General features: G+C 37.3%; 1 protein-coding gene across 5 annotated transcripts; it reads right to left on the minus strand.

Moving 5' to 3' along the window:
- Positions 1–1379: 1379 nt before the first annotated feature.
- On the minus strand, positions 1380–24487 carry LOC105213058 (protein borderless). 5 transcript variants are annotated; one of them, XM_029040858.2, is made up of 9 exons: positions 24378–24487; positions 20762–21567; positions 6774–6996; positions 6129–6413; positions 5685–5833; positions 4771–5031; positions 3033–3261; positions 2351–2557; positions 1380–2289 (listed from the first exon to the last, which is right to left on the minus strand). In XM_029040858.2, exons 2-9 carry the CDS (start codon positions 21179–21181, stop codon positions 1781–1783), a joined length of 2283 nt encoding a protein of 760 aa, XP_028896691.1. In that variant the 5' UTR covers positions 21182–21567; positions 24378–24487; the 3' UTR covers positions 1380–1780. The 5 variants fall into 5 exon arrangements, with proteins under 5 accessions (XP_028896691.1, XP_028896692.1, XP_011183895.1 ...); XM_029040859.2 differs by having other exon boundaries at positions 1380–2286; positions 24328–24480; XM_011185593.3 differs by having other exon boundaries at positions 24328–24480.
- Positions 24488–25373: the final 886 nt, after the last annotated feature.

Here is a 25373-nt window from a genome sequence, read left to right on the forward strand (position 1 = left end):
AAGTTTGCACTCGACGCCTTTGTATTTGTAGTGCAATAACACCCACAGTTTCGGAACAATACGTGCAATTATCAGAACTAAAATTCATTCACAGATGAGTTCATTCACACGACTCTTAGAGCAATGTACCGTTTCGCCGTTTGTAGGTATGCGCGGCTGCTGTTTTTGGCACCAGACCAAACTCAGAGGGTGGCAACGTGGGTGACGCGTGTGACTTTGTGCTCAAATAGGCGTCAAAGTTCAATTTCACTTTATTTGGGTTGCACTCAATTGAATTATAATTGAATATGAAATATAAAGTCACTTAAAAATTTTGAATAATTATTTGTAACCCTAATTCAAAGATTTAGTCGTAATATTGTACTCTATTACATAATCTTCCCGATGTTTATGGAGTAGTTACATTGATATGTATGTATATATAACTACTTCATTCTAAACTGCTTCAACTAATATTTTACTTTGGCTGCTTTTGTCTTCATTTAGCCAATGCTCAAACCTAAAAGCTTTCGCCGACTAAAGCTTTTAGCATAGAATAGCTCCGTGTGTACAGTACGGATAAAAAGCTTTAAAATGTATATGATTTTTTGCTGGGAGTACCTTTTAGAATTCTATTTAGTCTTTATATTTATTTGACCAAAGTGGTACAAGAGCTAGTAGAGTCTAGAGTCTAGAGAGAGCCTAGTAGTGTTGTTTTCCAACATTAAGGTCTTGCGCCTTTCCTCAGAGTCAGTTCATTAAATTTTAATTACTAAGGCATTTCTACTTTTAATTGGCTGGTCTTCGGATACTTACTACTACTGCAGAACATGTTCACTTTGGCTGAGTATAAGATTCCCAACGGTTGTTTCAATTTATGATTAATTTTTTCTAGGACTCAATCGAGATCACCTACTATCTCTTCAATCACCTAGACTCTTCGGTCTATTTCTTTTTGTTCTAGTTTCCGCAATTAACTTATGATGTAATCTACGACGCGAGTCCAAACTACCATCTAAGCCCGCTAGGCGAATATTCCATAAAGAAGCGTCCCTCTTTGACCTCTTCTCGACCTTCTCTTTGAAGAAAACTGTTTATGTATTATGAACGAATTGCTGAAAGGATGAAGAGAGTTTCGGCTCTGCCTCTCATGCTCATAAAAGATTCAGATAAACTGAAGAGTCCTGGTTCCGCTCTTGTCTAAATACTAGTAGGTCCGCACAAGACTCAATACCCACTTTCTGACTATTAAATATGTCCAAAAGTGTTCCGGATATACTCGGGATAGAATTAATGTGCTCTCGTAATTTGAAATCGGGGGGGTTGAGAGAAAATAATCTTTACAAAGTTCTTTACTAAGCACACATTCTCTCATCTTATATGACAACTAAGAGATGGTGTTTATTTATTCCATAAGTTATTTTAAATTTATTACCGCAGTTAGTTTTACATTTAAATTAGAAATTAGAATATCATATTGCTGAAACTTTTGGGGTTAATGGCTTACATTCGAGTACATTTCAATGATTTTTACATTTCATATATTATTTAAGATACCGATAGTATTAATAAAATAACAAATTAAAAGAGAAAAGAAAATAATTTCAAAAGCCGATGTGCGCTCGTTCCAGCGCGCTTACTCGCTAGATGGCTTGCTCCTTTAGTTCATGGGTGGGAGGGAGAGGTCGGTGTTCTATGGCTGTGGCTTTGGCTCGTTCGCTTTCACTACTACATACATACAGACAACTCAGTGACTCTCGCCGACCGCTTGCATATGGAATTGCCAGCTGATCTCATATACTCAGGTGTTGTTCATCTTCTCACTGTCCTTAGCATCGCCATCACTGTCTTCGTTGGCGAACAAATGACGCAGACAACTGCGCTTCACGTACAAGAACGCGACCAGAGCGCAGAGCAGAAAGGCAATGCCCACCGTGCTGCCGATGAGTAAGGCACGTGTCTTGCGGTGCGACGGCACCTCGATGGTGAGCACATCGCTGGCCACCTGCTCGCCGTTGATGGACGTGGCTATCACTTGTATCTGAAAGATGGCATCCTCCTTGAGATGGCGCAACTGATAGAAGTTGTCGAAGGTTTCGATGGTGCCGATGAGGAAATGTTCTGGCTCCTTCCACCAGCGCACCGTGTACAGGCGTACCGATTCGGAGCCGCGTTTCGGTGGCTGCCAGTGCAACAACCAGCCTTGTACATTATTCGTGGCGGTGAGGTTCACGGGTGCGCTAATGCTGCTCGACAGTGGATCGGATTGGAGCAGCATGTTCGCCTCGTTCGATACTGTGCTCGATTCTGCTGTGGAAAAGTACAAAAATGGTTTAATGGTATTCTCTGAAATATGCTTTCCAAAACTTACGTTGCGTTGCGAATCGTAGCGTTTTGCTGAACATGCCGTCCCCATATTTATCCTGACTGAGTACCATGAATTCGTATACTTGACCTGGCTGCAAATTCTGCACTGTCACCTCCATAATGTTCTTCTGCAGTATGCGCATGGTGCGCCACTCCGGTGAATCGGTGAGACGATACCACACGGTGTACTCGAGATTGGGTCGCAGGTAGCCTGTGTATTAATAACGGTATATGAATTAATTTAGGAAAGAAACCTACGAGAAGCGCTGAATATAATATAGAAGAGTTGAATAACAACAAACAGCCTTCCACCTTTCCGGTCCAAGCTCCATATTACACCTCAGATCTACTCTGTTCTTCAGTCCATAAATCGAAAGTTTCCGAAGTTTTCAGATTTGGTGCAAATAAAGAACATGAAATCCATCTGCTAAACTTCAAACCAACAACAACAAGCGTAAACAAACAATTCCCCAAAAATTCCAAAAGCCTACAACAATAGCACAGCGCTCAACAACAATGTTCACTTTGGTCAATCAACCAGAAACATTTCGTCGACTGCAAACTCATTCAACCGACCAAACGGCAACAAACAAAGTGAGCACAACAACAATGAGCGCTCAGGTGTGGAGTTGATTGGGCGCAGTGGAAGCTTAGTGGCTTAGATAAATCGCACGCATTGAACTCACCTGGTTGCCAGCGTACCGTTATCGCTGTTTCCGTGCTGTTCGCCGTCAAATTGTACGGCGGTCGCGGTGCAATATTCTCGATCATCAATTCCGTTTCGGCCGTTATGGTCGCCGCTTCATTAGTGGCCGAACACTCGTACATACCGCGATCCGTTTCGACCAAATTCGTAATGATTAAATTGCCAGCGCTGATGGTGTGTCGCTCATCGGGCAATGTGCTGCCATCTTTCTGCAAAGTGAACCCCGGTTGGTGATGATTTGTGTGAGGAGAGAGAGGGTGAGATGATAAATAGTATGAAACAAAATTGGTTGACATTACTTCACTATTCATGCAATAAATGTATGTTTTTCGGGCATCCGAGGGCCCGGACGTAAACTAGTTTCAACCGCGCTAAAGCGCTGTGTAACGGTATGTGGTGTGGCGCATTTAACAGAACAAAAGCTGGCGAAATGCGTATTTCTGTGGCGCGTAAATAGGCTTATAATAGCTAATGAATTTGGCGCCAGCTGTGATGGGCAGCCAAAAGCACAGTGCTCGAGCGTCGCATTTAAATATGCACAATAGTCTAATTAAGTGAAATGTTGTTTTTATATGCAATAAAATTAAATTATATGAAGCTTGCTCTTGAGCCACTACTTTTTAGGAAATTCCATAAATTACTTCAAAATAGACAACAATTCTAAAGTGCTTCCTTAACAGTTGCTTTAATGGGCTTTCTGAAGCTTTTTCTGAACTTTAAGCTTTAGTGTTTTTTCGAAATTTTGGGCGATTATAAAAAATATGTATCAATGTAAGAGAATGCTTTTGTTGTACTTTCTGACACGAAAAAAAGCTTTCAAATACTTTAACACAAATCCTTCGAGCTTTCATCATAGCTGAAAAGCTTTCTAACGCTGGTAAAAGTAGTCGTTGCTACTGTTATTGCTTTCATAACATTTTACAAATTTCCCTAAATTGTTTTGGAAGAAATGTTGCTAAGATGACACTCCATGATCGAACACAAGCTTTTCGGTGAAAGCTTCCCAAAGCTACTTCTGCTCTTACTATTACATAGTGGTTTATTCTACGAAAAAATATAATCCCTCCCTTTATTCCAGGCCTCACTCTCCCAAATAAAGGCTTTTTTGGTCTCTTCTAACTGATCAGGGTTTCTTTTTATCGGAAGGTCTCTTATTTAATAATCAATATTATCTACCACTTCTGAGTTTCATCAACAAAATGCTTTTGCGCCTAGTTGTTTGTGACTTTGACAGTTAGTTAATTCGTCCAAAGGTCGCTCTGCTGATCTGTTCGTCATCTCTTGTCATTAAATTTTAACCAGCCAATCAATCAATGCCATACCGGGTCCTAACTCAACTACTACAGGCTACATTTGAGCTGTAACTGTGCTACATTGTAGCGGCAGCTATGAGTACAAACCAGTACCGTTACGCACTTTAGCCACTTTCCAATTTATTTTCAGCGCACTACTGCTGCCTAGTCCCGGTTGGACTTGGTAAGGCAACACATACAAATGTCCAAAATTGGTACTGCGGTTGAAGCTGCTGCAATTACTGACCATCAGTTGCTGGCACGCATAACACGCACCCACGCAGTTGGTTGCACTCAACCCGAGCTACATTGCCCGCTCATTAACAGGGCGCTGCTAAAAGTCAAATATAATTGCGCACACTAACACACACACATATAAAGCCATATTTATTCGTATATGTGTGTGTGCTTTATAACTGTACTTACTCGACTCCAGACAATTGTCGGCCGATTGTTTCCGTCTCGGTCAATGGCTTCGCATGGCAATTCGGCCGTTTCGCCCAGCTTCTGTATGTAAATGGGTTTCGGTGTTATGGTGAATATTGGCGGTCGCAATACAATTACACTAATGATGGGCGATGGTCCGTCCGTGCCCAGATCGTTGTAGGGTGTGCACGTATAACTGCCCGCCGTGCTCTCGTCCACTTTGGAGAAATACAGACTGCCGTTGCTTTTGTAGAAAACGCCCTGTGTGGTATGCGATGAGCGGTGGATTTGGTAGGCGTGTGAAGAGGTGGAGAAATATATTAGTGAGAGAAAATATATTTTACTAACTATACGATAATTGTTGAAAAAGTATACTAAATGAATTTGATATTATTCTGGTCTTCCAAAAATTCTAGAAAATACTTTACATAAATAATTTCTTGGATTATTTGATTTCTCGGCTATTCCTGCTTCAAAATTATTCTCCAAAACTCTCCCATCTGGATAATTTACAGTATTTTCAGTAATAAAACATATATGGCGCCATCTGATGATGACAGTGAAAGTGCGGATCACCTTCTCTTGTCAATTTATATGCCGCTTATGGATCAAACCGGATTATAATAAGTATTTTTGATGTAACTTTGACTCTGGCTCAATTTTATTTTTTATGGGATAACATTCCGCGCGAATATATATCATAAATATGAATTTCAAACAAAATTTGACGCTGGCTCCCCCTACCGGAATTTTATTATATTAAATTTGTCCAAAGTGCAAGCAATTAACAAAATTTAAGTAGAATGAAGAGTATAAAAACATAATGAAGAAAACAGCAAACATTTTCATATTTCTCTTCTTTTTAATATAAAATAATTATTATTAATTTATTTAATTTAATATAAGTTACATACCGGCACATTGTATGAGTCGAAGAGCAGTCCATCTTTTTCCCAGCGCAAATTTTTCAGTGGCGGATTGGCGCGAAAATGACAATCGAGCACTGCGGGCTGTCCGAATGGCAGGTAAACCTCCGGCGGTGCATAAATCACTTTGGCCTTATCTGAAAAGCAAATGCAACGTAAGCAATGGCAATGACAGAGTAAACTATGTAACAAACTGAGCAATGACATGCACAGACACACACACCCAATTAGTCACTAAAAAGCGCACACACACCAGAGATTCACAGAAGCTTCTGTCCAATAACATTTTATGCGGACATGCACTCTGACCGCTGAACACATGAAGGCACTCACATGTAGCTCTCTGTGTATATAAGACCTTACCTCTCCTCTATACCACAACTCAAGCCATATGGTTTCACATACCCAGCTCATACTCGTACTCATACTCACATTGTATGTTAAGGAATGCTTTGGCAAATTGAAATTCGCCCTCTGTGTTGTTGACACGGCACTCGTATTCGCCCAAATCGCTCATCATTGTCGGATCGATGCTGAGACTGCCATCGGGTCCGGTGTGACAGCGTCGCATCAGGTCCTGTACATCCTCTAGTGGCGTGCCATCTTTGAACCAGCCAATGGTCGATGTTTCAGGATATTTCATTACACAATGGAAGAACGCCGTTTGACCTTCCATAATCGTTTGATTTACTGGCGGTATTTTTATGAGCGAACCACCTGTAATGAAAAGAAGAGAGAAGAAAAGAGCAAAGTTCATCGGTGAATTGCGTACAAAGACTGTTTTGAGGGAGCGTCTGCTGGCATATGCTTAGGACTTAGCGAGGTAATGCAAAGTAATGCAATGTTCGGCTTTGTTGCATTACTGAAGGATAAACACAGACACACATGCTCGGACTTTGCTGTGGTCACCGCTGCGAATGCAACACTGCTTTTACTCATTGCATTTACTCTAAGAAATCATTATTTGTATTTCATGAGTGGATTTCTTTGGCATCTCCTATCTGCTTACTTTTGTTGTTGTTTTTTGTTTGTTTCTTTTTGGTTCTTTTTTTTCAAATTTTTCCATTTAATACTCACCTTGCACGGCTAGATGAAAGAGTGTACCGTTGTTGCGCACACTTGGCGTACGATTGGGGAAGATGATTTGGCAGTGATACCAACCCTGATCGGACTCACGTATGGCGGTGAGATTAACAGATGCTTTGCCATATTCCGGATGATTGGTGACCAGATTTAAACGTCCATTAAACAGCTCACTAGCGATGGACTCACCCTCGTACCAGGTGAAGATCTTCTTGTTCTACAATGAAGTGGAGCAAATTTAAAAAGTTTAAAGAAATTATTTTCATATTTAAAGAAATATTTAAAAAGGAAAATATTTAAAGGAAATTCGTATTATTTGGTAATCAAGAGTTTTTTTGAGATACCAAACCCGTCTAGTTGCTAGTAGTAGTAAATTATTGCATATGCACCCCCCTGTAACTGTTGTAATATTTATGTTTCAGCTAGAAAATCATAAATCAGCCTCTAATATTGCTAATTAATTACAACTCCTGTACATTTGCACTCACAGTAGCGCATATGAACTCCGCTTGCAATGGTATCAAAGCACCGACTCTATTTCACATCTCGTTTGGGCATTATGGCAATTTCATTGGCCTCCCATTATGCTCTTTGTGCGCTGCACTCTCGCCTCTTACATTCACTTGCGCATCATTATCCAGCTGTCATTGCTGCCTTTGTTTGCCTGCTGCCTGCTTATTTCCCTAATTCAATTGACCGCCCGCAGTGCCAACGCTGCAGCAATGGCAGGGGCGTATGAGTAACATTGACGCATTGTGCCAACAACAAAGCAGTAACAAAGCAATGTGCAACACAGACATATCGCGTTGTTATTGTTATTGTGCTAATACTCAATGAATGAAGCGCACAAGAGTACAATTCACAAATTCATAGAAGCTGGCGCGTGCATGCGAGTCACTGGCAGCCCGCTTTGACTTCGCCAGCATGTCTGCTCACAATGATAAAAAAATTAGCCTGACATTGAAAACGACTGCTGCTGTGTTGCCAAGTGAAACAGCAGCATTTTTTTGCAATTTTTGTTGTCTCTGCCTTTCTGCTCAACATTCACTTGTCCGCACACGCGTGATCCATCAATGAGGAATGCGCAAATCAAAAGGGCGAAATTCGCACGCATTTTATTTCGGTTTTCGCGTAAAGTCTGTGTTGTAGTGTGGTGGAGGCTGTTGTATAAATTATAAAATATGCAATCACTGCGTTACTTTGGTTGGCACAACAACAACAACAGCAGCGGAGCATTAAACCATTGGCACGCGCTTCAATTAGTAGGCTGATTCTGAAGCTGGAGCTCGTTGGCTGCGCGTTTGTGTGACGAGGCATGGAAACGCGCAGCAGACCATAAAATGGACTTATTTTTCGTTGTGTGAAAGTGAAAAAGATGAATCAGCTGTTATTAGCGTGGCCTTGATGTTGGCTGGCGGCACAGAAATTGGTGTGTTATTGGCGCTTAAGAGATGCTTTTGATGTCATGAATTTGTAATCTAGCAGACAATTGAGTTAAACTTACGGATTTTGCAATTGTTTAGATTAAAATTTTAAACAAGGAATTTGAAAGAAAATACCAAATAGAGAGCCTATCCGGCCATTGCTTATAATTTGAAGGGTTTATTCAGCAGATTTATTCATTATTCGGCTCTGCATGATATACAGCTATTATTATTTGTAACATATTTCTCTAGAAAGCATATCTAATTTCAGTTTTCAAAAATCTTCAAGATTTGCTCCATATAATCCGCGGGCTCTAAAAGTTAATATGAATTTGTTTATTCAATTGACTTAGTTGCGCTTTTTCGCAAAAACAAAGAAAAAAAATTGCACGAGCAATTGATTGCTGTACAACCCAGCAGAAAAACGACTTGGCTGAAGCTATTGATTAATTCATTACCTCTGGTATAATTAGAATTTTAGAAACTAAAACCAAAGATAATTTATGGAAAGGAATAAGAACGCCAATAATTATACAAAATTAATGAATTTTGAAATATTTTGCGAGTTCTGTAGAACTCAGTTGGATAATATTATCTAAAAAAGGCGATGACCCAAGACTACAGTAGAACTTTTATTATTTCCAAGGTATTATAGTTTTGAATAATACCCTTCTACTCGGGATAGGGTTAGGAGGAGGTAGACGTCAATTCAAAATTCAAAGCCTATAAAATATATATCTTCCTTTGAGTTTAAATTTTTTACATAGCAATAGCATTTAATATTTCATATTTTTATCTCCTTTCAAACTAGTTACCTTCTAATTCCTTTCGGACTAATTCTTTATAGAACCTCATGTCACATCACAAGCGCATCAGCACCCAACTGTGTGTGCGAATGACAAGTGTTCGTATGCTCGCATTGCAATAAAGAAACCATTTATCAACATAATCAAACAAATTAGAAACATAACTTGATTTATCCGGTAATTTTCGTGTGCACCCAAAGTTCACAACAGATTTACATGCGAGTACATATGTATGTCGCTATGGACTTATACTACTTACAGAGTATATATTGGACTGCGTGGCGCATCACCGTTCAACGAGCATATACATTCATGTGCAAAAAAACTGAATTATTTGATAACGGAAAAGCGATCAAATTGACCTTAAGAGTACCTACCGCCAGCATAAGCATACTAACATGTGCAAATAAGGCTGGGTTCACACATACTCATACTCATATGGGTGCTTAATTTGACCGTGAAATGGCTGCGGATACTAAACGTCAAAAATAGTCAAGGTAAAAACAACAACATAATAAAATTAGAAAATTGCGAAGTATTTTGCATAAATGTTTATGAGATAATTATGTCCATACATGAATGAAAGCCTATATGTACATAGGTGCTCACTGAAGGTATTACAGCGGCATAGTACGTTTATATTTAGATAAAAAATTAATGAGTAAGTCTTTTGGGAAGAAATTTTTATGATTTTCGAACTCTCTACCGAAGTCAGCCTTCGGCTACAAATTTACTTCGCATAAACGTCAAACACTTATGTTCACTTTGACAGCTGTCAACTGGATTGTCGTCACTTCGAAATCATATATGTAACTCTAAACAACACCCTGTATACCACACATTTATTCACTTATGCCTTTAAACACTCGATAAGCGTCCTGAATATATGCTGCTCTCCCTTTCGCATCGCTTGTCAAAAGACCCTATACATATATAGAAATATGCAAATTATTTCTTTTCATTCCATTTACTGCATTAATTTCCTGTGTGCAATTGCGTGTGGTTTTTGCAGGCATTTCGCCTCACGTGACATACTCCGGCACACTTTTAAGGACAACTTAATTAATTTTCGATATTAAAATTGACAGGCATTGTCACATGGCAAAGCAGATAAGCACTTTTAATTCGCTTTTGTGCTCATTATTTAATACAATTTCATTTATTATTTAACAAAGGACACATTTACCGGCTTCTATTATGCAATTGGAGATATGTATATAAAATTATTTTATCTGAGCGGCCTTTGAGGTATGGTGAACAATAGTTTTGTATGTATAGTGGCATATATTCATTACTTTTAGACTTAATTATATTATTAACCCAAACGATTACCCTCCTCCCGCCCAACCGACGCGTGGGGCGCAGTCCGCATACGAGCGGAATTTGCCGAGTCTAGAAAGGCAAGAGATTTTTAAGCGTCCGGTTCTCAAACTGCTCAGCTACAGAAAGAAACATTTCAACAGCTGAGATTTAAAAATATATAAAAACAAAAAGTTAAAAATTTCTGAATATTATTTATTAAGAGAAGACAAAATAGTTTTTTTGATGCTAAATATTGAGTCAGATGGATCAAATGTGCTGGAATGCGAATTAAAATCATGACATATTCGGCAGAATGGTTCATTTAACTCAAAAATTCTTCTAACGGGTGATTTTTTTGAGGTTAGGATTTTCATGCATTAGTATATATTTGACAGATCACGTGGGATTTCAGACATGGTGTCAAAGAGAAAGATGCTCAGTATGCTTTGACATTTCATCATGAATAGACTTACTAACGAGCTAACGTCGAATTTTCAGTGAATGGGCCCTAGAAAAGTTGGCAGAAAATCCGCTTTTTTATCGACAAATTTTGTTCAGCGATGAGGCTCATTTCTGGTTGAATGGCTACGTAAATAAGCAAAATTGCCGCATTTGGGGTGAAGAGCAACCAGAAGCCGTTCAAGAACTGCCCATGCATCCCGAAAAATGCACTGTTTGGTGTGGTTTGTACGCTGGTGGAATCATTGGACCGTATTTTTTCAAAGATGCTGTTGGACGCAACGTTACGGTGAATGGCGATCGCTATCGTTCGATGCTAACAAACTTTTTGTTGCCAAAAATGGAAGAACTGAACTTGGTTGACATGTGGTTTCAACAAGATGGCGCTACATGCCACACAGCTCGCGATTCTATGGCCATTTTGAGGGAAAACTTCGGAGAACAATTCATCTCAAGAAATGGACCCGTAAGTTGGCCACCAAGATCATGCGATTTAACGCCTTTAGACTATTTTTTGTGGGGCTACGTCAAGTCTAAAGTCTACAGAAATAAGCCAGCAACTATTCCAGCTTTGGAAGACAACATTTCCGAAGAAATTCGGGCTATTCCGGCCGAAATGCTCGAAAAAGTTGCCCAAAATTGGACTTTCCGAATGGACCACCTAAGACGCAGCCGCGGTCAACATTTAAATGAAATTATCTTCAAAAAGTAAATGTCATGAACCAATCTAATCAAATAAAGAACCGATGAGATTTTGCAAATTTTATGCGTTTTTTTTTTTAAAAAAGTTATCAAGCTCTTAAAAAATCACCCTTTAGAAGATTTTAGAAATAATGGTCTAAACTGCCTGGATGAACGCAATGGGACATTAAACTTAATATCAGACAAAAGCAATGAACTACAAACTAAACCATTCAGAAGTTTTACTAGAAAAATTATACCAAGCATTTCTCTGCGACTAGTGAGTGTGGGAAGACTTATAAGTTTTAAATGACTAGTATACGGGGGAAGATTCAATCTTGAATCCCAATGTAAGTGGCCTAAAGCAAAAAGTAAAAATTGTTTTTGAACGGACTCAAGCTTATCAGAATGGGATTGATCGCTAGGATTCCATACCACAGAACCATACTCCAATATAGGCCTCACTAAATTCTTTAGACCAACGTTTAACAAAGCTAAGAGCACCTTTAGCTTTTAAGACAATTGAATTTACATGAGAATTAAAATTTAGTTTAGGGTCCATATTAACTCCTAAATCAACAAAGCTAAAAACTTGCTCTAAACTGAAGTTATTTATTACATAGGGGGAAAGATCAACAGTTCTACGGGAAAAGCACATCGTTTTACATTTTTTAAGATTCAGTGGCATATCATTTTTGTGACACCAAGTAACTAAATTATTTAAATCCGATTGCAACTCAGTCCTTTCTTTATGAGAAGTATATGATTTAAAAAGTTTTACATCATCCGCATATAATAAAATTTCTGAAAACTTAATTACTGAAGGTATATCATTGATGAACAACAAGAACAGAATCGGGCCGAGATGACTACCCTGTGGAACCCCTGAAGTGACACTAATTGAATCGGATAACGTATTATTAAATAAAACTTGTTGTTTTCTGTTAGTAAGATATGAGGATACCCATTCAAGAACTCTTGGTTGAAAACCAAGAAGATTCAGTTTTTGCAAAAGAATTGAGTGGTTTACTCTATCGAATGCTTTACTAAAGTCTGTATATATAACATCAGTATTCTTATTATCCTTAAAACCCATTGACACATGGTTTACAAATTCAAGCAAGTTAGTTACTGTAGATTTCCCTTTACAAAATCCATGCTGAGAGAATGAAATTAAAGGAGAGATTAAGAAAGTTATTTGGTCAGTGACAATAGCTTCAAAAAGTTTGGGTATAGCTGACATTTTAGCTATCCCCCTATAGTTCTCAACAGATGATCTAACTCCACTTTTATGCAAAGGTAAAAAATATTTTATTTTATTTTCAAACGTTAAAATATTTGTAATGATATACTTTTATATGTATCTTATTTAAAGGGTGCTCCAAAGGGTATTTCATGCTTATGCGATGATTATAAACAGAAGATATGCTCTACAACTATATTATGGGTAGAAATTTCTTAAAATAGTAGTTGAGGAGTTAGGGTTGTAAATGTAATTCTCCCACGTTTTTAGACAGCCAAATTAATTGATCGATTTAAATTTTTATTGAGAAACCTTTTTTTTTTGCCTTTTATACTGCCGGCTACTCGTTAACCGATCAGCTTTTATAAATTTTTGTTTTTGTTTTTCATAAGAAGTTGGTAAGTTTCATCAGCTGATTAATATTTTGCAGCAGCGACATCTACCGTATCTTTTTTTTAATGAAAAATTCAAATTAAAAAAAAAAGTAGATTTTATTCTGTATGGTAAATCGATCTTAATAAGCGTTTAAATCGACCAGAGACCGGTAAATTGATCAATAAGCTCCTGTCTAAAAACACTATTATTCTGAACTTTATTCAATAAAAAATTCAGAAAATCTTTATATTTATTGATTCAGAAAATTTATTATTATTCGACATTTCACTGCGAATTCTATGCCGCCCAACCTTTCAGCAAAATCACATGAAATTGAGTTATTCTATTCTTTAGAAATGAGAAATAAGAAAAAACCTTAACTTCGGCTGTACCGAAGCTAATATACCCTTCACACGTGCATTTCTTTTCGTAACTATGTGTTTAAGCAAATCTAAAGACGTAAGAAGAAGTATGTAAAAAAAAGAAAACATTTTACTAATTCTTTTTATCCGGGTTGTTTGCTAGAAACATTAAGGTTATATAGTTAACTGATCTGAACAATTTCTTCGGAGATTATATTATTACCTTAATCAGTAATCCATGTCAAATTTCGTGAAAATACCACGCCAAATGCGGAAATTTTCCATACAAGCCATTGATTCCGATCGTTCGGTTTGTATGGCAGCTATATGCTATAGTGAACCGATCCGAACAATTTTTTCGGAGATTAAATTATTTCTATGAACAATAACTCACACCAAATTTCGTGAAGATATGTAGTAAAATGCGGAAGTTTTCCATACAAGCCCATGATTCCGATCGTTCGGTTTGTATGACAGCTATATGCTATAGTGAACCGATCTGAACAATTTTTTCGAAGATTAAATTATTTCTATGAATAATAACACAAACCAAATTTCGTGAAGATATGTAGTAAAATGCGGAAGTTTTCCATACAAGCCATTGATTCCGATCGTTCGGTTTGTATGGCAGCTATATATATATATATATATGATATAGTGGTCCGATATCGACAGTTCCGACAAATGAGCAGCTTCTTGAAGAGAAAATAACATCTGCAAAATTTCAAAACGATATCTTAAAAACTGAAGGACTAGTTCGTATATATACAGACAGATAGACGGACATGGCTAAGTCGACTCAGTTCAACATACTGATCATTTATATATATACTTTATAGGGCCTCCGACGCTTCCTTCTGGGTGTTCCAAACTTCGTGACAAACTTAATATACCCTGTTCAGGGTATACAAAAAAATCAAATGCGCCATACAAGGCAATATTATAGCAAATTCTGCGAATCTGCGCCACCTGCTTATGCGCATTTTAAATAGTTTTTGTTGTAGTCATACCTTTAATATATTTTTTAGCGAGATTTTTATAATGAATTATTCTATTGAACCGATTTCCATTAAAAATGCATTAAGTCGAGAGTTATTAGTATGCAAAATAGCAAGCAATAAACTGACAAACAAATGCGCATCAAATTTTTTATATACAGTTAGTTAGAGCATCACGTCATCGCCACCGACATATGTAATGATTGTCATTAATTTATGCCAATAAATGTGTGTAAATAGAAAATTTTGCAATTTAAAGGAATTAATCGCAAACAAAGTGCATATCAAATTCTGACAGATGTGATGTGAGTTCTTGTTGTTGTTGTGTTTTTGTAATGTAATGCTTACTCAAATGCAAAAATATTTACATAGATGTTTAGCTGTAACACATGTTTAGATTATTAAGTGACTTGCAAAGAGCAACAATAACAACAAAAATAAAGCTTTGGAAGCTTTTTGGAGAGATATATGTCTATATATAGGTATATCTGTGTACTAGCCGCTTAGTATTACAACAATGTAGTGATAAACAGATAAATAATAATTTATTTTATGACAAAACTGCTAATGCTTTGCTATTTGTTTAACTTTTTATCTTTTTTTTTATTTTAAAATAATCAACATTTATGTCTTGACGAGCTCATATTGCCAGCTAATGATTGATGAAGCTGCTGATATGCGAGTGAAATGCGGTTTGATTGCCAATAAAGTATATCGTATCAGTGGCAATGTCAGCTCGTCTGCGTGCTTGTGGTTAACAAAAGGGAGATTGCAGGTATTAATATAACAACAAACGCATTTTTTAACACTACGTTGAACATTGGGGGTTTGTTAGACCACATTCATATATCTCAATGAAAATTAGTAAATTTTTGTAAATAAATCTGATTATTCTAGGAGCTGTTGCTATACCTAAAACTTAAAAAATAACGAGAATTTTCACTTATTGAAAATAAATAAATTATTCGTCCAAATTAGTGTTGTCGTCTTCAAAATAGACCTCATTCGATATTATACAGTAAGGCTAGAGCTCTTTCCAATTGCCGAAATCATTTCCAAACTCGATTTTTGGGATAGCTTTTGGTTCCTTCAGAGATTTAATCTGTATTTGTAAAACGACGATTTTTATTTATTTTTTATCATACTTTAGGGGTATGTATCTATATCAACATAGTAAAAAAATAAAAAAAAATTCCCGTTATTTTTTGAACACATATGTTCATGCCAGATGAACACAACCCTGCATTGTCCTATAAACTCGTCTAAATACGAATTAAAGGACAATGCAATAATGCACAACAGCGCCAACATAACCCGCGAATATACACAACAATAAGATAACAACCCAAGAAGGAAGAAAAAACACACGGACGGACGAAAAGGCGCCAACACCGGATCAACCCAACACAACACAGGATCATCAATTCATCGCGGGATTACCCACCCAAATCAAAGGTTATATTTATAACTATTGTTTATAATTAATCCCTAATTGCGAATTGTGTGATCTACTAACATTCAAACCCACTCATATATATAATAAACACACACACCCTCAGTTGTACAAACTAACCCACATAAATTGTATTAGCATATACCCCACACACCCAAATACACTAAATTACATTTATATAAAAAATAATCATCTTATTTTATTTGGCACACCGGCAACTCAACGTCGAGTACCTCGACACATAGTTGGGATGACCTAGATGATCTTAGCTTTGTTCTTTACTGGAAACAATAGCCATTTTACATATAAGAAGACGTCCCACTTTCAATTTCTACATTTTTATACCCTGAACAGTTTGTTACAAAGTTTGTAACACCCAGAAGGAAGCGTCGCCCTATAAAGTATATATATATAAATGATCAGTATGTTGCACTGAGTCGATTTAGCCATGTCCGTCTGCCTGTCCGTCTGTCTGTTTATATACGAACTCGTCCTTCAGTTTTTAAGATATCGTTTTGAAATTTTGAAGAAGCTGCTCATTTGTCGGAACTGCCGATATCGGACTACTATATCATATAGCTGCCATACAAACTAAACGATCGGAATCAAGGGCTTGTATGGAAAACTTCCGCATTTTACTACATATCTTCACGAAATTTGGTGTGAGTTATTCTCAATAGAAATAATTTAATCTCCGAAAAAATTGTTTAGATCGGTTCACTATAGCATATAGCTGCCATACAAACCGAACGATCGGAATCAATGGCTTGTAAAATTTCCGCATTTGGCGTGGTATCTTCACGAAATTTGGTGTGAGTTATTGTTCATAGAAATAATATAATCTCTGAAGAAATTGTTCAGATCGGTTAACTATATAACCTTAATGTTTCTAGCAAACAACCCGGATAAACAGAATTAGTAAAATGTTTTCTTTTTTTTTACATACTTTTTCTTATGTCTTTAGATTTGCTTAAACACATAGTTACTAAAAGAAATGCACCTGTGAAGGGTATATTGGCTTCGGTACAGCCGAAGTTAACGTTTTTTCTTGTTTGGCATAACTTCACCGGAAATCTGTAGTCTTCCGCAGCTTCATTATTAAATTCTCTCAATATATCATCTCAAATGGATAGATTCATGATCTACTTTTTCTGCCCAAATGTCAATAAACTGACAAAAACTGGCAACATTTCGAAACTCACTAAATTTCTTATTTTATTTAATGTAAATATTTAGATTAACCAGCGAAATTCGGCAAGAAGAATTAAGTGCTTTTGCAGGTATTATTTATGCATTAATATAATATTAAAGCATAATTTCGTTGGACTATCTCTATTTTTTTAACTTAAATTACTTTTCCCGCCACGACCTGCGCTGCCAATCAAAAAAGAATGAAATAAATAAATAAATAAGAAAGTTTAGCAATTGTTGCTGAATTCGAACCAATTAGTCGATTAAATTAAACAAAAAATCATTCAATTTGCGGCAGATGCATGACAGCAACCGTGAAAAAAAAACGGTGAATTCGATATTAAATGGCAAGCACACACGTACGAACTACAGCAACTACAAATACAAAATATATGTGAAAAAGCTTTTTCACACACCTACGCGAGCATGTAACGGCGCATACACTCTGGTACTCATACATTCAAGCGCGGCGTGTGCATGCGAGTACAAAAGTAAAACCAATTCGAGTGCTCCACATTTCACAAAGTGTCGATATTCGCACGTCGGTTCATTGATTCCGCTGCCAATTGACGATTAATTTTTTTTTTCACTTTGCCACATTTTTCCCCACACACACTTGGCGCCTGCTTTTCGTGCACTTTTTCATGCTTAATGCCGTACGCTTTTTCACGATTTTTATCCATTTGAGTCTGTGTTCCTTGTTGTTGTACGCACAATACCAACGCTTGCGTTTTAATCCGCTGAGGCCGCTGAGACCGGCGGTGCGTCAGTTGTAGTAACTGTCAGCAGTGGCGCGTTGTTCGGCTGTTGATTTGTCGCTTCGTTGCGAGATGACATCATGACCCATATTGACCGTAAGGCAGCGCTGGAAAAAAAATTGAACTGCCGCCAGTAGCTACTGGCTAATAAACGCTGTCTAAATACGCGCCTGGACTGGGCGTGTTGTGATTAAAGCGCTCATTCAGCGGTAAATATAGGCAGACACAGGGCGTAGTGGCTGCTAAAGAGTTTGTGTGAAATGGAAAGCGAGTTTAAAGCAGAAATTTGGTTGTTTCGAAAGTGACGTGATTTGCTGTGAGTGAAGCAATTATTGGAAGTTTGATAATAGTTGATCGGGTCACTTGTTTATTTTGGAGTGCGTTGGATTTTTTTAACTTTGAAAGAGTAAAAGGGAACAAGGGATTTTTTTCAAATAAATCATTCGAATTAATTTTTTTCGAACTCGAATGTGACTGCCATTTTTCGAACTCGAATATTTTTTGTATATCTCGATTGGGAAATGCTGTTGACGTAAAAAAATTATATATTTTCTAGATAAGCTGATGGTTATACACGGCGTATGAGTAACATTTGGAAGTATGGAAGGGAGTCTTAGAAAAGCAACTAATTTTCTTCATTTTTAATACGTTAATCATTAATTATTCGCCATTCTTCGTAAAATAAGGTATTTCAAATGTTTTATGCATTTTCTGTTATAAAGAAATCTACAATCTATAACTCCGATCTCCTAGTTGCAATACTTTCATCACCGAAATACAACAAACTATCAAATTGCCAGCAATTACATTGTCAATAATCATTAGTAATCGCAATTACTCACACCCAAACAGCTGTTAGTCGTTTAAACAAGAATTTTGCACATAAAAATTTAACTTACAACCTTAACTTCGGCGGTATTGCGACTTTCCCACGTCCATAAATGTCAGTTTAGAAATAACTGTAGGTGTTTAATCATCACTAACGGCACTCTGCTGATTGGCGGTATAACTGTAAAATGGCGTATTGCATTAACAATATGTCAGATTTTAATTAAATTGTCACACTCAACGAAAGTATGATTGATGCCGCGCCATTCAATACAAAATAAGTCTAATAATTACGCTGTAAATATGGGCTACATGCATGTGTAAGCGTTAACAGTTATTCTACTACATATGAAATATGTAAATAAATAGTTATGGCATATCAATTGCGAAAATAGAAAGCCGCACAAATATTTATATTTGCATATGTCTTCACTCATATTTATATAACCCCCATCAGTGCTCACTCACTCACTCTAATAAAATTGAAATTTATGAAATTTGCATTTAAGTGTGCCGGATTGACGCACCGTTAGCATAGCAATTAAATTTCTGCTGATCAATTAAATTACGCTGCGTGCTTGCTTTTCCATTAGAGATTTTGGTTTGATACTTTGAATTGTTGTGAAAGCTGTTTAGAGTTTAGAGGTGAGTTTAGATTATCAAATAAAATAATTATAGTTACAAGGTCAGTGAGTTTAGACCATACTTAAATGTTATCCATAAATATCAAGCAAGTCATCAAGCAAACAGTCGGCGCATTCGCATCTTGGCTCCCACGTAACTGTTGACAGTCATAACTTCGAGGTCGTAGATAATTTCGTATACCTGGGAATCAGCATCAACAACACGAACAATGTCAGCCTCGAAATCCAGCGCAGAATAACTCTTGCCAACAGGTGCTACTTTGGACTGAGTAGGCAATTGAACAGTAAAGTCCTCTCTCGACGAACCAAAATCAAGCTCAACAAGTCGCTTATCATTCCCGTCCTGCTTTACGGTGCAGAAGCGTGGACGATATCAACATCAGAAAATTTTTCGCAAGATTTATGGTCCTCAGAACATTGGCAACGGCGAATACCGCAGACGGTGGAACGATGAGCTGTACGAGTTATACGACGACATTGACATAGTTCAGCGAATAAAAAGACAGCGGCTACGCTGGCTAGGTCATGTTGTCCGAATGGACGAAAACACTCCAGCCCTGAAAGTGTTCGATGCAGAACACGCAGAAGGAAGCCGAGGAAGGGGAAGGTCTCCACTCCGTTGGAGAGACCAGGTGGAGAGCGACCTGGTTACACTTGGGATCTCCAACTGGCGCCGAACTGCGAAGGAGAGAGAGAGGTGGCGCACTATCGTCGATTCGGCTATAACCGGCTAAACGGTTGCAACGACAATCACAGTATGTAGTAAAATGCCGAAGTTTTCCATACAAGCTCTGGATTCCGATCGTTCAGTTTGTATGGCAGCTATATATATATATATATATATATATGCTATAGTGAACCGCTCTGAACAATTTTTTCGGAGATTAAATTATTTCTATGAACAATAACGCACACCAAATTTCGTGAAGATATGTAGTAAAATGCGGAAGTTTTCCATACAAGCCATTGATTCCTATAGCTATATTAGTTTAGTTCCGACAAATGAGCAGCTTCTTGAAGAGAAAATAACATCTGCGAAATTTCATCGATATCTTAAAAACTGAAGGACTAGTTCGTATATATACAGACAGACAGACGGACAGACGGATGGACATGGCTAAATCGACTCAGTGCAACATACTGATCATTTATATATATACTTTATAGGGCCTCCGACGCTTCCTTCTGGGTGTTACAAACTTCGTGACAAACTAATATACCCTGTTCAAGGTATAAAAATTCAAAACAATTTGTTTGGCAAATTTATTCTGAAGGCTCATGTGTTCAAAAATAAACAAATAAAATAAAAAAAAAAAACAGAAAAATACTGTTATTTTTTGAATACATATGTTTTTCACTCGTTAACTAATATATAAAATACTAAATTTCCACTATAAAACCAACAACAACAATACTCTTAATTAATTAAGCATATTAATTTCCATCGTATTAACTTACCTCTTTGCTCCAGATGACCAAATACTCGATGGGCACGTCGTACGGAAAGTTAATGGGGCAATTGAATACCACATGTGAGCCAACCTTCGCCTCCAGATGTGTCTGCTTGTGCAGATGATCGCGCGCGCTCGTCGCACAGGATATGTTAATCAAGAAGAGCAGCGCTATGGCGAGCGCGGCTGCGGCCGTGGCGGGGCGGCAAAGTGACGCGTTCGCCGGTTTGTTGTTATTACACGCTTTGTTTGTGTCATTTTGATTGCTGTTGCTTTTGTTGTTATTGCATAACCAACTATTCATTACCGTAGCGTCTGTTTGTGTTTCACTTGTGTGCGAAGCCGTTGACATTGTGTCGCTTATTCTTGTTGCTATTGTTGCTGTTGTGGTACACTTACTCGCCGTGTCTTTTTTGCGATTTGTCATTTCACTCAGTTTTGCTTAGTTCTCCTGCATTGATGACGCGCTGCGCGTCGCGTCCGTCAGCAGTGGCAGTGGGCGAAGCGACCGCCGTCTCTCCAACTAATAACACGGATTTTTCGCCTTGTTTATATGCGCTTATTGAATTATTTACTTGGCGTTTCTTTGCCTTTTTTATCACTTGAGTACTTCTTATTAAGGAATGTGTGTATTGTTTTTAGTATTTCCAGTGTCTTTGTGTCCGTTTGGGATGTGCACTCGTTAAAGAGATGCGCGTTTTGCAGCTCTTCCAGTTATCGCTGTTTCACTTTTCACATTTTTAGGAAACCTTTTTGTGCTTTGCTTGTGTTTTTTGTTGTTATTCAGTTAGTTTAAATTGAATTAATGATTTTCTGCAAAATAATTCACTTGAATGAGATTTGTTTGTGGTTGCTGTCAAGCGCCAGCTACTAAATGAGCTCACGTAATAATACTAATTGTTTAATATATGGGCACGTTAATTGTTAATAAATTGGGTTGGAATTTGGAAATGAAATGAAGCAAATTTACTAGTAAATGAAAAGCGTTTTTTTGAATTGCGCAATACAAGATTTGTTCTTTTATTTAATCTTCTTAATCAGCTGATTCGTTTAATTAGACTATTTCTAGTTACTCATTATCGTATATGTCTTTTTAATTGCTGGGTAAGATTCCACACTAAGCGGAGACATATATCTTCTGAAGTTTCTATAGATGAATCTCTTCGCAAAATAATATCAATTATTGCAGAAAAGAAGAAGAAAGTTCGAGAGAGCTAAAATTTTATGAATTCTTCGATCATTTTGACTTTATAGTGTTTTATTAAGACAGTGAAATCTTATATAATAGGTCTCCTATATAATATTTGGAAAAGTTTATTAAAAACGCTTAACGGCTCTAGGAAAGGTGGACAAATTTCTGGGTTTCTTAATTTTTTTATGTCCAGATTAAGATGTAGAAAATAGGCGAAGAAGCTGGACCGAACACGAGCATAATTACCAAGTAAGTGTCAGTAACTTGAGAGGCAATGCTATTGGACACTCAATAGCAACATTTATGGAATATGCCGTTGAGAATCACTAATTGATGTCAAGTCAACTTTCACACTTTTTTCTACACAGTACAACTTTTGCCAGACTGAGGCTGGAAAATATCATTATAACTAGTATACAATTTTAACAAACTACTAAATTTATAACAGACACAAATCTGAGATGATTTGATCATAGAATATAATAATAAAGCTGTGAATGTATGGATGGATTTCCAGGGAAATTATGCCCAAATATGTAGAAATTGATCGAAAGACGTCTTCATTTATGTAAAAGAGATTTTGATTCTAGTAAAAGGGCTTTGAAGACGTTTGAGGATTTATTGTAGGAGGAGTTTAGGAGCTAGCGTCATCACATAGGACTGACGATTTTAGCTGTATAAGTGAGATCCAAAAACTAAACTCTACAAGTCCCTCACCATTCCCGTCCTACTTTATGGTACAGAAGCGTGGACGGTGTCAACATCCGATGAGACGGCACTAGGAGTTTTCGAAAGGAAGGTTTTGCGGAAGATTTATGGTCCCTTAAACATTGGCAACGGCGAATACCGCAGAAGATGAAATAATGAGCTGTATGTGTTGTTCGACGACATAGACATAGTCCATCGAATAAAAAGACAGTGACTACGCTGGCTGGGTCATGTTGTTCGAATGGACGAAAGTGCCGCAGCTCTGAAAGTTTTCGATGCAGTACCCGCAGGTGGAAGCCGAGGAAGAGGGAGACCTCCACTCCAATGGAAGGACCAGGTAGAGGGGGACCTGTTTTCACTTAGTATTACCAATTGGCGCCAAACTGCCAAAAGGAGCGATACGTGGCGCGCTGTAAGCAGTGTCTACGCCAGTCAAGAAGAAGAAGTGAGATCGATTGGACCAAAAGCGATAGACCTAAACTGAGCTAAGTCAACTTAAGGACCGATTTTGATCAATTTTGCATCAGCTTAAGAACATAATTCTTACGTATTTTTTTGGTTATTTACTTATTATATCTATATTAGGTCTCAATTGGACAGATTTAAATCATATATTTCGGTATGTGTAAGTTAGGTAGGGAAGATATTTAATGATATGAGACCCTTAGCTCTTCCAGTAGATCTTCCAATAGATAAAAGTTATGTGTAATTGGAGAGACGTCGATCAATATATTCATTTAATTGGACTAGGAGAGGATATGATTTCCAACCTTAATCAACCCACTTTAGGTGGGAAAACTAATATACTCTTTAGTAATGTGCTACGAGGGTCCAAATATAAAAAAAAAAACTGTTTTAATCGAAATTATACAATAATCATGTAAGAATTTTTCAGCGAAATAGTTTTTTTTGAACCGATTTTCTGCGTTATGTAGCTTGTGTGTGACCGTGGATATTGTATTTAGTCGCTTAAAATTCGATTAAAAACCTTTATTTGCACTGTGCTGCATATGTCGCTCAGATATGGTAAACAAATAAGCGTTATGTCATATAATTGCTTACAAACAAATTTTTGCTTACAAACAAAAAAATTTCGCTTATTTAAATAACAAAAAACATATATGGCATTTATTAAATCAAAATATTTTTATTATATGTATAGCGCCTTTTTAAGCCTTTTTTAATGCGCAAGAGCTTTGCAGCTTTATGACTTTTTTACTACACCAGCGCAATGCAATTATAAATATCCAGGTATTTGCATTAAAATTCTATTTGTATTGTCATGGATGCCATTCGTATTTTATAATATCTTCATATTTGTTTTGGCTTTAATTCTAAAATTCCTTTCTATTTAATTTTCATTTCATTTCATTTTTTTTTGCAAACTAGCTGTTTGCCATTATTTCATTTCAATTTCGCTTAACGAATTTATTTCCGACACGCAAGAAAAACTTGTCGCACACACACACAAACACACACACGGGAGTGCGAGATAGACGCGCGTTAAATGCATAAAACGGGTCAATTGAGTTTAAATTAGTCGCGATTTTTCGTGATTTACGTCGTAGTCAGCGCCATCTCGCAGACATTGCTCATATGACGTCGCGGCTCATTGCGACAAACACTCGAGTGCACTTAACCCACTAAAAGCTGATACACAACTGCACACTAACCTAAAACAAAAAATGCAGGATTTTATTTCCTTTATTTTTATTTGACACACCGTTAGCTAGTAAGCGTATCACCGTTATTTGCGTACTGTTTACGTTGATCGGAGAACTGCGACTGACTGTGCGCGCTCGAAGCGACGATCCATATAGTACAACTAAGTTGAGCTGAGCTGAGCTGAGCTAAGCGGAAGCTTCATAGTTAGTACACACAGCTAGTATATAGTCTACCGAGGGATCATACGCAAACATCATAATGAAGATCAGCGCATTGTTACAATGCGCATTTCACTGTCTGCTGCGCTCTGGATGAGCTTTGCGTTGGCGTGCGACTGCGAGAGCTCTAAACCAATTGCAAGTGCGCGAGAGAGTAGTAAGAGAGATATTGTTGTAATGTACCGCGTAAAGGGACTGCGTTTAATCAGTTGCGGCAATTCTTGAAAGCGTTAATTCTATGTCAGCACCGACGGCATTATTAATTGGTGGCATAAGGTCACGCACAATGTGACGCTTCAGTCTTGCTATGAAAAGCTAGTCGAAAAAAATTAAAGAATTGCTTGTCACATTTTGGGAGACTGCAGTGGCGGTACGCGTCTCTTGAGTACGCACTTGAAATGTTACGCTTGGATGATATCAAAAGGGTTTTGTTCCTGAGCCTTTCTGGCATAATTTTGTTTTTGGAATCACATTAAAAAATTCCATTTTATGAAACTGAAATCAAAATACTCTATTCAAAGTGATAAAAGGATTATCGCTTTTAAAAAAAATTAAACCAAGATTTTCCAGAAATCCGAAATAGACAAAAATTTATCGTTCAGGAATTCCATAATCAAATAACAGAAGAATGTTTGTAATAAAAATAATAATAGCGAATGCAAAAACAAATAGAAACATTAAGACACTGAAAATTATGGTTTAATTATAATTGAGTTCGCTGTGACTGCCATAATTTAATTAAGGAAAATTGTCTAACCGCAGCGCTCACGAGGCGGCCCTGTGAGAAAGAGTTGTGTCAAAATAAGTAATGTGAATATTGGGTTGTCAAATATCTC

This window comes from Zeugodacus cucurbitae, chromosome 3, assembly GCF_028554725.1.
Source record: "Zeugodacus cucurbitae isolate PBARC_wt_2022May chromosome 3, idZeuCucr1.2, whole genome shotgun sequence".
Classification (NCBI taxonomy): Eukaryota; Metazoa; Arthropoda; class Insecta; order Diptera; family Tephritidae; genus Zeugodacus; species Zeugodacus cucurbitae.